The 13607-nt window shown below is 38.8% G+C and overlaps 1 protein-coding gene across 1 annotated transcript in view; it reads right to left on the bottom strand.

The window, feature by feature from the left end:
• tm9sf2 (transmembrane 9 superfamily member 2) overlaps positions 1–13607 on the bottom strand; it is a 104672-nt gene that overhangs the window by 72739 nt on the left and 18326 nt on the right. The window contains exon 2 of the mRNA XM_028799952.2: positions 6882–6949. Within this exon, the coding sequence (XP_028655785.2) occupies positions 6882–6949 (68 nt within the window). The remainder of the gene's footprint in view (positions 1–6881; positions 6950–13607) is intronic.

Raw genomic sequence — 13607 nt, 5'->3', positions numbered from 1 at the left:
AGGGAGTGCATGCTTAGGCGATCTAGGGGCTGGTTCACCCCACTGAGTAAGCGTGTGGAGTGGGGCGAGCGAAATGTAAGACCTCCAAATGGATCTGAGGAGTGACTGAGTGAGCACGAAGGAAGACGGGAGGTTTGCCGACCTCGGACGGTCTGGCTGCGCAGTGTGGCGGCAGCCAAAACAGGGGTTTGCAGAAAGCAGTTCGTGCTGCAAAGGCTCCGTCAGCAATGCCAGTGAAGGGTGAGCCGGTGAGACAGAAGGTGGTGTGCTGTGATCGGGCGAGGAGAGAGACTGCATTTTAACGGATATATTTATTATGGATTTTATCCCCACATTTCACTGGCTTTATGGATTTGCTATTTATTTGGGTACTGTATTTTTCTGAACACTGTCCAATGGACACTTTTGGTTTTACTTTGACTGTTTTTAACAAAAGCACTTGAGCACTTTCCAACATCCCCTGGCTTCAATGAGATTTCTCAGCTCATCTCGGTCATAACTAATCGACGGTTTTGGTTCAACAGACTCCCATGTGGGAAGAGGGAGTCTGTAGGGGACCGGCACCGTCACAGTATTACACAGTAACCAGATACATTACACAGTATTGAAAAAAAATAATAAAATAAAACAAGTACAACTTGGCTTGCAGTATTATCCAGTAGTATAGAAACAGTATTCATACATTTGAACATAATGCTCCACATCCGACCTTTTAAACCAAAGTATCTACAGATAACAGACACAGCACCTTTTTTCGTCAAAAGTTCTTCTGTGTTATCATGTTCAACTTTATCGTCTGCTACAGCTTCAGTTTCAGAATGTTCCCTGTCCATTTTCACCACTTAATACCTCCACTAACACATGTACTCTGTTGGATGCGAATTTTGCGGTGCACCAGTGAAAAAGGTCCGCCTTAAACAGTTTCCCCGCTGCGCCACATTCCGAATGTTTGTTTAGGCTATTTAAACCGGTGTTCCGATATAAGAAAAATCCATATCATAACAAAAATAAAAAACGGTTTTTGGTATGAACCGGTATACCGCCCAGCACAAGTCTCAAGTATTTTCAGATGTTTTACTGACCCAGCTGGTGGGACTGGTGTGCAAACTGTAGCACACATTTGTGAGGGGGGGGGTTGGGGGACAAAAAAAAAAAACCCACACACACAGTGGGAACAGCATAGTCATATTGAAATTTGGTCCAGATCAGTCAAAGGGCATAGTGTCACATATGGGAACATACAAGCTTTCTATTTTACAGTATATATGGTACCTTTAATAATGTTTAGGACACAGAAAAAAATTTCCTTGATTTGCCCCTCTGCTCTCCACAGTTTAAAATTACTAATCACATTTGAATTGCTTGAATTAAGAGCACATTGCAAACTAACTGGCAACTCTTTTTCAACATGATCCTCCAATTTTCAAGGCACCAAAATGTTTGGGATATAGCAATAGCAGGTATATTAAAGCACTCATTTAGTACTTTGTTGTATATCCCTTGCATGCAATGACTGCTCAAAGTCTGTAATTCATATATGAGGTGCTAAGCATCTTCTCCAATGACACTCTGACAAGCCTCTAATGCAGCCATCTTCAGCTCCTGCTTGTTTTGAGGGCTTATCCCAATAAGTTCTCTCTCCAGCTCAATTGGATTTAAACTGGGCGACTGGCTTGGATATTCACATTTTTAAACTTGAAAAAGATTTGTGTTGCCTTAGCAAGATGTTTGGGATCATTCTCTTATATGTAGGATGATGTGCCATTCAATGAGTTTGGGGGCATTTACTAGAACTTGAGATGATGCTTCAATACACTTCAGAATTTATTGTGACACTGTCATCAACAGTCATACAAGCCCAGGCCACAACACCCCTACCACGAGGTTTAACAGATGAGGTGATATGCTTTGGATCTTGGCCAGTTCCTTTTCATCTCACTTTGCTCTTGACATTTCTCTGGTATAGGTTTGTCTTTGTCTCATCCATCTTAAAAGCTTTCCATAATTCTACTGGCAGAAAGTAGTATCTGACACATACACATTTACCTCCTGAAGACTGCTTCTGATCTGTCAGACAGGCATTTGAGGTTTTTTCCTTTACCATAATGAGTATTCTTCTGTCATCAGCAATGTTGGTCTCCTTGGCCTACCTGTCCCTTTGTGATTACAGGGCTCGTCAGTGTGTTCTTTCTTCTTATTGATATTACAATATTTTATAGATGTCTCTAATGGGTTTTTTTTGTTGTTTTTCAGCCTAATAATGGCTTCTTACACTTTCATTGACACAGCTCTTATCCTGTATTAAAGCACACAGGTAGCATGACTTTAGTCTTGAGGTGTAACTAGTATTATTATCATCAGTTCAAATCAAATTTTTTTATGTTCTGACACCTGGCAACGGCACCCTTAGTCCGTGCTCACGGCATACCAGGGTGCCGCGGCACACGGGTTGGGAAGCACTGGTCTAGGGGACTGTTTTGAACAAGTGTAGCAGGATAGGTTACAAAAGTTGATCAACACAAATGAGCTACAATGCTAGCATAATAAATATATCAAGTTTGACAGACATTCACTGAGCAAAAAGCATACATTATCAATTTGACAGACACAGAACAGCAGCATTTAAACAATCACTTTTTAAACACACTGAGGGAGTCAGCAGCTTGGATGGAGGTAGTTTAGCTTGCTCCACCAAATAGGAGCTAGAGATGAAGAAAAAAAAAAAAAAAACACACACAGTATATTTGCTCAATTTTTTTAATAGAACCGCAGTGATATATGTGTATGTGCACTCCAGTTACGTTTTTTAGGCTATATTTACACTGTTAACTTTTAAGAAAAGAAAAAAAAAAAAAAAAAGTCAATTTCAAATATTTTCTCCAAATTCAGAACCCTATTACTCACAAATTGTAGTCGCCAAAGTATAAGGCAAGTTCAAGCATGGGTAAAACGCATGCCGAAAAATCTCTCAGTCCAAAAGTTAATTTTCACTAAATATTTTTAAAACTAAAAGCAAACAATCCACACAAGAATAAAGAAAAATGCTGTTACACACGTACAATAAAGAGGCAAAAAAATGGAAAAATGTATCATCTCTAAACTTAGCTTTTCTTGAGAAACTTTATAGTTATTTCTGTACTTAAAAGGTTCTTTACTACTTCTATACTTAAGATTCTCAACTTCTTCTGTACGGTTTAAACGTTCGGTGCGGCACTTAAATTAAGCATGTGGTCTTACATGTTACTTCACACACTCAAAAGGCCCGTAGGTACGTTTTAAAACCAGGTGGCCCTCTACAACTTACACAATGCAAGGCTGGTCACTAACTGAAAATAATGTTTAGTCAGAGCTGTTAGAAATGGCTAGAATATACCAATTCCGTTCAACTGATGAGGGTTATAGGAACCTCCCATTGATTATGCACTATCATCTAGTAAAATATTTATGAATTTTATGTAACTGGGAAATTGCTCTTACACAAGTGTCGATTGAACAATTAAGATCAGGAATAAAAAATTCATTACATTGGCATGCCATTAAGTTAAGATTTTAAATCTTAATAAAAAAACATAAGAAATTTACAAGTGAACCACAGTTCTGTTTGTAGCAAAATACTACTATCATTTTTTAATTACAGATATGCTCATTTAGCTGGTTCTCTTAAAACAGAGAAGAGAACACAAAAGCTTTAAGTTAATTCTGAGCCAGTGGCTAGAACCTTACGACCTTTTCTTCAAATGGGAAAAAAACTCTTAAGGCCTTCATAAACTGCCCTCTTTGGCATACAAAAAAAAACACTTCATAACTGCAGCTTCACGTTTGCTTGTTGAATATCCATGAAACTTGTAACAAACAAATCCACTACTGCTTTCATGTTCTGGTATATGCACCATACGGAATAAATGAGACTATTTTAAAGCTTAAATTTGGTATAACTAAGGAGTGACTCAGTAATCACTGTGCACCATCTGCTTTGCTTATTTTATATATAAGAAAATGCACACTAGTTGCTTGGTAATCCTAACATGCTGTTATGCTTTTCACCCACTCTCTTACTAGAGAACTGGTGGGAATCTTTGACAAAGTGCAAAGTCAACTTCACTTAAAACTGCACTTGTTTCCTCTGATGTACCAAATATAATAAATGTAAAGCACTGAATTTTTTTAAATATGGAAAAAAAGGTAGTCTGCCCAAAGAGATGAAATAATCCATCTACCATAATACCAAACAATGTTTTTTAGGATCAGCCATGTTTATTCTATGCAGTATTTTACCCACTCATAGAAATATCACATAGCAGTGTGGGCATCCCTCAATGGGGGTAAGAAGTGGGGGAGGGGCATGAAAAATGTAACACAATCATTACCATTATATTTGTGTGTTTACAATTACAATTTTGGTTAATGCACAGATATGATTAAACCAAAGCCTAAATGGGCCAGCCCTTTCCCATTTCTTAACCTCTGCAGGTAAGGCTGAAAATATGTACACTTCAACTGCCAGGGAGCAATGTACCAAGTACTATTTGTATCTCAAATACATCTGTAGGACTGCAACTGTTAAGACAGTTATTAGCTAATCAAGCGTTGTACTAGCAGAAAACAGAATAATCATAACATACAACAGGAAAGGAGTCTAGTCGATGTTTTTTTTTTACCTAGTCATTATCAATTTCCAAAAAAAATAAATAAAAAATTTTTTTGAAAAAATCCATGGACTACCAAAGGGCCAACTGAAGCAGTTCTCGCCAAACTGTTTATTCCTACCATTTTATTTTTTTAAATAAAGAATAAAAGAAAGCAAGCAAGGATTCCAGGATTAGGTGATTTTTCTCCAATTCATAATGTGTCTTTTCTTCAGACTCATGTTTCTCGTTTAAAGCTGATGTACAGTGTTAACATCAATCTCTCTCCGACAATGGAGAAGAACCCCCGGTAGTGCTGATGCACCCTAAACTTAAAGGAACAGTGCACTATTTTCATACCTTCCAACCCCAATATTTATACACAAATAAAAAGCTAAAGAAAATACACATAAGCAACACCTATGAAATACCATTACACACTTGTGCTCCCATTTTAGTATAAGTGGGGCAGCTGCCCAATAACTGCATTGTGGCTTGCACTGTACTGATGCAATCTTTTTATTAAACCATATGCGAGACAATCAGTAATGGCAGCACTCCGTCTACTTCACATACTCTGAAATAGTACATCTGGGACATGAAGGTACAATGCAACAAATATCCACAGCAGACTTGCAATGAGACAACTGCATGTTTATATCACATAAAATTGGTACAGAAAATTTCACTTAAAACCTGAATGGCAAATTGCATATTAAAAGACACAAATCAATATTAGAGCTACACATGAGATCTCAGGATTTAATTATATTTCTTCATTTGTCACTTAAAAGCAAACGGAAATGGCAAAATAAGCTTTACTGTGAGACAGCCACAAGAAAAATCAAAGCAGAAAGCTTATCTGGTGCCAAGTACAAACACAAAAAGCAGTATAACAGCATTTCTCCGAAAGACAGTAACATAGCAACCACTGTTAATAAAGACACAAACACTGTTTCTACAGTGTTGTTTAAATTTTGTATTATACAGTTGAATTAAATTTTGTGTATACAGTTGGTTTCAGTGTTGAGAATACAAATATCCAGATTTAATAAATTCCCTTCCCTCATTGGTTTTATAGATGAAGGGTTTACTATTCTAATTACTCTCCAATTAATAAGTTCTAAAAACATAGTTTAGACTGATCATCATGTGCCAGTTCCTTTATTCCTGTCACTGTCAAGGGCCAGAGATACCTTGAAAGCTTGCATATTGTAATCTGTTTAGTTAGCCAATAAAAGGTGTCATTTTACTTGACTTCTCATTACATCCATAATGGCTAACAAGGTATAACACTCTAGCACTACAAACAGCATTAGCAGAATATTTTTAAGCAAAAGTATTGCTTCAACTTTATCATCAGTAAGTTGCATTTTTTACTTACACCTTCAGCTATATTGAAAGCATTCACTTAAAAGATACAAGAGGAAATGAGATGAACAAACTTTACACTCAACTAAAAGCAATGAAGCTTACATCAATAAATACTGTAAGTGCAAGGATGGGTGCATAAAAAGCAGTACTGCTTGCCAGCTTTTACAAAAATGTGCAGTACAACATGAATTAAAGTTGAATAAAGGAAACAAATAAATAAGGATATCTGAATTTTTGCATTCCAACCATAAAAATAAGATGGCCTTTGTTCTACAGCTATTTATACAGTTGAACAAAGTTAAAGTGCACAAAGCAGGAAAGCTTTTCTAACATTTGTCTCTATGTGAAGTCTGTTTCACTCTTCACCTTGAGCATATTTTATTTCAGCCATACACTTTTAAAGCATCAGCAATACTAAAGTCAAATCAATTGACAAATGATGTTGCATTCTTATGTTGTCAGAGGAAACTGTCTCTACCATATCATTAACATATACTTTTAATGCTATTTAGCATACATTTAGATTAACTATCAAATGTCTTGTATCAAGGAAAATGAAAGACAGACCCAGGATTATTGCTACAACCTGCAACACTTAAAAGCACTAGAACACAAACTTTAGAAGCCTTAGTTTCAAGCTTAAACTACTAATTAAGTTGCAGACATTAACCAGTTATCACAATGAGCAAAAAGATTTAAGAATAAAAATAAAATATTGGCGATGGAATCATTGAAAACATTAAAGCATTAATTGCTCATTATGTGTTGAAGTGATGAGAAAATCAAAGTTTGTTTTCTCTCAGACAGAATTTCATTATTTTTACCCATTACATGTTAATGTATTTTGTTCCCCAAACTTAAAAAAAAACTATTTATACTCACGCAGTGTATTCATAAGGCAACACTGACTCCACTGAATCCAGTCGATTCACAAACAATTCAATTTCTGACTGAAATGACAGAAGACAGGCAAAGTTAATATTTTACCAGTTGACCAACTAAAAATAATTCTTTAATTATTCTCATATATAGGTGGTGAAGTGGTGAGGGAGAGACCGAGAAAGGCAGAGGGAAAATTAGTGACCGGGAATGATTAGGGTGCCAGAATGAATAGGTCATGGAGGGCAATTTAGCCTGGACATTGGGAAACTGTCCGCTTTTTACGAAGGAAGTACAGGGATATTATAACCAGAGAAAGTCAGGACCTCAGTTTTACATTTCATCCAAAGGACTGTGCCATTTTCAAAACACAGCTTGTCTCACCAACACCTCTTCCAGCAGCAACCCAAGCTTTTCCTGGATGGTCTCCCATCCAAAAACTGGCCGGGCCCAAATATGCTTGGCTTCAGGTGGAGGACTTCTTCTGAAATGCATGTGGGTAAGGCTGCTGGAAACTCAAAAATTTCAGTTAATTCAAGTTAGATAACATAACAGGAGATTATTACCCTAAGCACCTAATGAACTCTACAATGTATATTTGAACAAGCTTCCAAACAATGCTACTTGAAAAGAATAACTGAAATGCACAAATACAGTACATACTGCTACACTAATGGAAGTTATTTATGGTTATTTCTTGGAATTACTTGGAAACAAATATGCACTGAATTTCTCTTTGGTCATTAACCCCCAACAATGTAACTGGACTCAATATATACTTGAGACTGAAGATATAATTTCTTGGGTACAGAGTAGTGCTGGGCGGTATACCGGTTCATACCGAAAACCGTTTATTTTTTTTATGATATGGATTTTTCTTATACCGCAACACCGGTTTAAATTGCCTAAACGACGTTCAGAACGTGGCGCAGCGGGAAACTGTTCAAGTGGGGACCTTTTTCACTGCTACACCGCTAAACACAGATTTGTTGCACTAGGGCTCTTTTTCACTGCTACACCACCAAATAGTGGACGGTAGCATAGGAATGCTGCATGGTGAAAATGGACAGAGAGCCTGGAGATACTTTAGTTTTAAAAGGTCAGATGTGTAAATACTGTTTCTATACTACTGGATAATACTGCAAGCCAAGTTGTACTTGTTTTATTTGTTTTCAATACAGTGTAATGTACTTGGGTACTGTGTAATAGTGTGATGACATGTTTTCAAACCCCGTCTTAAGTTATATAGCACATTAAATGCTTTGTGTTAAGTGATTCTTAAACTGACTTCTTCTTGCACTAAGAGGAGGCGCCGGCAGCGAACCCTGCACAGAATACATTCACTTCATGATCTTCCTTCTCTCTGAACATTTAGAATGCTAAAATAAATACTTAATATAATTTTCATGGTGAAATGCATTAAAGCATGCATTAATCATATGGGGGCACAGCGGCGTGCCTGCCTTGCATTTGCATGTTTTTCTGGTGGGTTTACTCGGCGCTTCAGTTTCCTTTCAAAGTCATGTAGGATGTGGGGTTTTGTTGTGCTATATTGACCCTGCTAGTGTATGTTTTGCTTATTTTCATCCTTTGATGTGCTGCGACTCGTTCAGAGATGGGCGCAACTCTGAATGGATGGCATAATTAAACATGTATAACGAAGATATTTTTAATGTTCTGAACACTCTGTGGGCTAAGTTTAAAACTAGTTTTAATTTCACAAAGACGTTTATCGTGTGGTGATTGGTTATGTGGAGAAAGAAAAAGGACGGATAGGAAGTGGGGTTTTAGTACGTCAGATAGAGACAGCACGCGTGCAGTAAAGAAAGCCTGCTCAGAAGAACATGCATTGAATTCTGTGTTCGTGTCTCCGACCACCAGATCACAAACCCAACATTTATACAATATTTAAGTTAAACCTGTGCGATACCCATTCATACATCCAGTTTTTTGGAGCCTCGTCACACCTGCGATAAAGTTCTCTACACTGAACATAATAGTCCAACTATCAGTAATAATACTATTATTTATTTTATTGTTATTATTTATTAGTTTAAATATTATGCAGTTTAATGATGATAAAGTTGTTTAAAAAGTCACTTTAACGTGTCAGTGGACAGAGATTGTTAACATTAACAGAAAGTGTAGTTGGTTTACAAAAAAATATTTACTATTTATTCCTTTTCTAAGACATATTCAGTGCAATACAACTTTTGACAAGCACTTCTGGATATTTTACTAAGTCTAAATGCCTCTTTGTATGGTTGAAAATATGTTGTCAAAATTATAGTTTAAGTTTTTGCAAAATTTGTTCAATAAAAAGGTTCTATATTTTGACTGCATCTGTCATGCAATGTGATACCTTCTCCATTAGTGCCACCCCCTTGAAAACTATCACTTTATGGGGCAATGCAAACCTGTATTAATACTTGTGTGCACATTAAAATGTTTTTTTTGTACAATGTACAATACTCTTGACAGTGGAATAGGTTATTCTTAGCCAGTTATTCCAGTGGAAAATGTGGTTAACATCCACTCATGCATGGGGAAAAAAAATACCGTTGAATACCGTGAAACCGGGATAATTTAGAAAAATACCGTGATATAGAATGTTGGTCATACCGCCCACCCAAAGTAGAGCAAAATGAGATAAAAACAGATTACAGAATGGCACATTTTTCTTTTATACTTTGCACACATACAGGAATCTGCAAATGGTTCAGGTACTTAAAATGCTGCAATGCAGAAAAAAAGATTCTGTGAACAAATGAAATTTCCCAAAAAAGCTGTAAATCTATAATAAAATATTTAATTTGGTTTGGGGGAAAAGCAGCAATCATCTTAGTAAAACATGTCTGACAATATGCTGAAGGCTCCTGGAGAACCTCTGTCTTACTTGCTTCTGTCTCTGCAAATATGCCCCGACTGGCTCAATGTTGTTGAGATCAGGGCTTATGAAGCCTTCCCATCTGTTTCATGCTCCTTGGTTTTTCTTTTCTTTTTATGAGTTTGGCATGTGTCTGTGGTCATTGGCATGATGCAAAATGAAGCTGGACCCGATCAAACACCCGATGGTATTGTGTGATGAGAAATAGAGGCAGATTCATAGCCTAAGTAGCCATCAATTTCAAGCAAATCACCAACTCCATTTGTAAAAAAGCAGCCCTAGAACTTCAGGAAACCTTCACTGTACTTCACTGTTGCCTACAAACATTCATCCACTTCCAGCCTTTCAGCTGACAAACTGCCATTCAAATGGAATCAATCATTCTGACTCATTAGTCTAGACCAGGCATGTCAAACACACGGCCCCTGGGCCGCATGCAGCCCGCAACAGAAATCTGTGCGGCCCACATGACAGATCCTAGTTAGCACTGAACTTGTACAAAATGATTACTATCGTTTGTGATTGAATCATTCTGCATCTTCGGTGTTAGTTATTGACTTTTCTTACTTCTGCCTTCTGACAAAAGCACGTTTTCCCATGGCATTACGGTACCGGAAACGTCATCTGCTAGTATAGCCACGAGCCTTGTCCAAAGTTAATGAGCCGCAGCGTCACAACTGAAGTGTTAGGCTGCAGCAGGGGTGGCCTTAGGCATGTGCAAACTGTGCACCTGCACAGGGCCGCCACGCCAATATATATTGAATATAAAACAGAAACAGAAAACAACAACACAGAAAACAGCAATTTGGCCGAAAAACATTGTTTCTCTTGTTAATTAGTACACTGTATTTACTAATGTCGCTAGAGTCGGAGCAGTAAGCTATATGTAGTATTATAACGTTCTGCCGTAATGAGAATATCATGGGCCGCCACTTGGTTTTCAAGTTACAGACACGCATATATAGAAGTGTGTCATGAGCACGAGACGACTATGCAGTGTTCGCAACGGACGTGGCCATCTGCCGTGCATAAGATACTGTATTGACATTGCCAGGCGAAGGGGCCACCGATTCTTTCTCTGCTCAGGGCCGCCCTGCTAAGGCTATACTACTGACTGGGCTGCTGAGACTGGCCACTGGGCAGAACTGACCATCACGAATAGTAATAGCCCGCATATTTTCACGTTTTTTTGCTCTAGTTTCATGTCATTTTGTGCTAGTATTGTAACGAACAGTTAGTGCAGACTACAGCTGAAGATCTGAAGTGGATGAGAGAAGTTGGTGAGTTGTTTATTAACATATTTTTGTGATTTTGAGTTTGTACAATTACTGTAGGTCAGGTGGCTTTTTGCATATCGGCTTATTTTACAATATAAACTTTGAAGTAAACTTAGTAAAGTAAAATTTGATTTTTGGAGGATTTGTTTTTCAACTTGAATTACTGAGCAATGAATTCAGTGAGCATTTTCGTGATTTCAGTTCACACAAACAGGGCATTGCGCTGTTCTCTTACAACGTTGAGAATGCACCTGAGAATATCCAAATGGAATTGAGTGAACTGCAGTCAGATTCTATTCTGAAGGCAAAATACAACGAAGTTGGTGTGCCAGGCTTGCATGCTTACCTGCCACCCTCGTATGTGCAGATCCGTAAGTTGGCATTGAGAGTACTGTCTATGTTCGGAAGCACTTACCTTTGTGAGAAATTGTTTTCATTAATGAAAGCTACCAAAACCCCACATCGCTTCATAAAAGTTGCAGCTGCACAAGATTTCAAGCCTGATATTGACGAACTGGTTACTAGCAAGAGATGCCAAGTGTCGGGACAAAAGAAATAAATCTCACACTGTAAGGCTCCTATATAAGCAATGAATATAATATAATGAATATAATATAATAAGGACCTAGCTAAGAAGCTAAGACTCTAATTCTACACTGTTGTATGGAGACTGTATGGAAATAAATTGCTTTTCTTTAAACTTTAAGTGTTACATTTTTTAAAGTTTTCAGTATTGGAAAGAAAGCTACAGTAACTTTGTATAATAGTATAATAGTATTTGTTACAGTGCGGCCCTCTGACGTACGTTTGGCAGTCAAAGCAGCCCACCAATGGTAGTGAGTTTGACGTGCCTGGTCTAGACCACTTATTGCCATTCATCTGCACCCCAGTCGTTGTGTTTTTGTGCTTCATTTCCACATTGGAGGAATAGCTTCAATGTTAAAACTCTTCCATGAAGACCACTTCTGATAAGAATTCTCCGGACTGTCAGATGCCTCTCCTGATAACCACTTTTTTTTTACCAACTCCATTGAACTACTGGTTAATATCCCATGCCCCAATCCCAATATTATACCTCGTGACTCCCTCTGTCTTTAACACATTGGAATAAGGTTTAAAATAACTGGGTAGATGAACAAATAATGCAGCTGCATTGAATTCAGGTATGTGTGTCTTTGAAATGACAGCATCTAAGGTTTGTAAATTCCATCGCTTAAACTACATTATCAAAAGAAATAGTTATAAAGTTCAACATACTTTTGCAACTGCATAAACTGTAGTGCTCACTGTTTCATCACAATTTAAGAAATTCCAGTCACTCTTACAGAAACTGAACTAACATGTTTTAAGAGATATTTTGATATCGTCTGATACAGTGAAATTTCCTTTATGTGGTTATATTTAAACTGTTTGACACTATTAATCATTCTTTTTTACTACATAGGCTGAAAACTGATATTGCTCTTACAGGCAATGTCCTTTAGTTTAGTACTGATTTATCAAATAGATTCCAGTATGTACAGAAATGTGCTGACAGTTCTGCATCATTAATATTCAGAAGTGAGATATGGTGTACTGCAGGGCTCAGTACTGGGACTTACTGTTTTCACTGGGAACCATCCATCCATCCATCCATCGTCTCCCGCTTATCCGAGGTCGGGTCGCGGGGGCAGCAGCTTGAGCAGAGATGCCCAGACTTCCCTTTCCCCGGCCACTTCTTCTAGCTCTTCCGGGAGAATCCCAAGGCGTTCCCAGGCCAGTCGAGAGACATAGTCCCTCCAGCGTGTCCTGGGTCTTCCCCGGGGCCTCCTCCCGGTTGGACGTGCCCGGAACACCTCACCAGGGAGGCGTCCAGGAGGCATCCTGATCAGATGCCCAAGCCACCTCATCTGACTCCTCTCGATGCGGAGGAGCAGCGGCTCTACTCTGAGCCCCTCCCGGATGACTGAGCTTCTCACCCTATCTTTAAGGGAAAGCCCAGACACCCTGCGGAGGAAACTCATTTCAGCCGCTTGTATTCGCGATCTCGTTCTTTCGGTCACTACCCATAGCTCATGACCATAGGTGAGGATAGGAACATAGATCGACTGGTAAATTGAGAGCTTCGCCTTGCGGCTCAGCTCCTTTTTCACCACGACAGACCGATGCAATGCCCGCATTACTGCGGATGCCGCACCGATCCGCCTGTCGATCTCACGCTCCATTCTTCCCTCACTCGTGAACAAGACCCCGAGATACTTGAACTCCTCCACTTGGGGCAGGATCTCGCTTACCAACCCTGAGAGGGCACTCCACCCTTTTCCGGCTGAGGACCATGGTCTCGGATTTGGAGGTGCTGATTCTCATTCCAGCCGCTTCACACTCGGCTGCGAAACCGATCCAGAGAGAGCTGAAGATCACGGCCTGATGAAGCAAACAGGACAACATCATCTGCAAAAAGCAGTGACCCAATCCTGAGCCCACCAAACCGGACCCCCTCAACACCCTGGCTGCGCCTAGAAATTCTGTCCATAAAAGTTATGAACAGAATCGGTGACAAAGGGCAGCCCTGGCGGAGTCCAACTC

The sequence above is a fragment of the Erpetoichthys calabaricus genome, chromosome 4 (genome assembly GCF_900747795.2).
Source record: "Erpetoichthys calabaricus chromosome 4, fErpCal1.3, whole genome shotgun sequence".
Classification (NCBI taxonomy): domain Eukaryota; kingdom Metazoa; phylum Chordata; class Cladistia; order Polypteriformes; family Polypteridae; genus Erpetoichthys; species Erpetoichthys calabaricus.
Note: the sequence above shows the minus strand (reverse complement) of the source record. Positions and strands in the feature narration are given on the sequence as shown.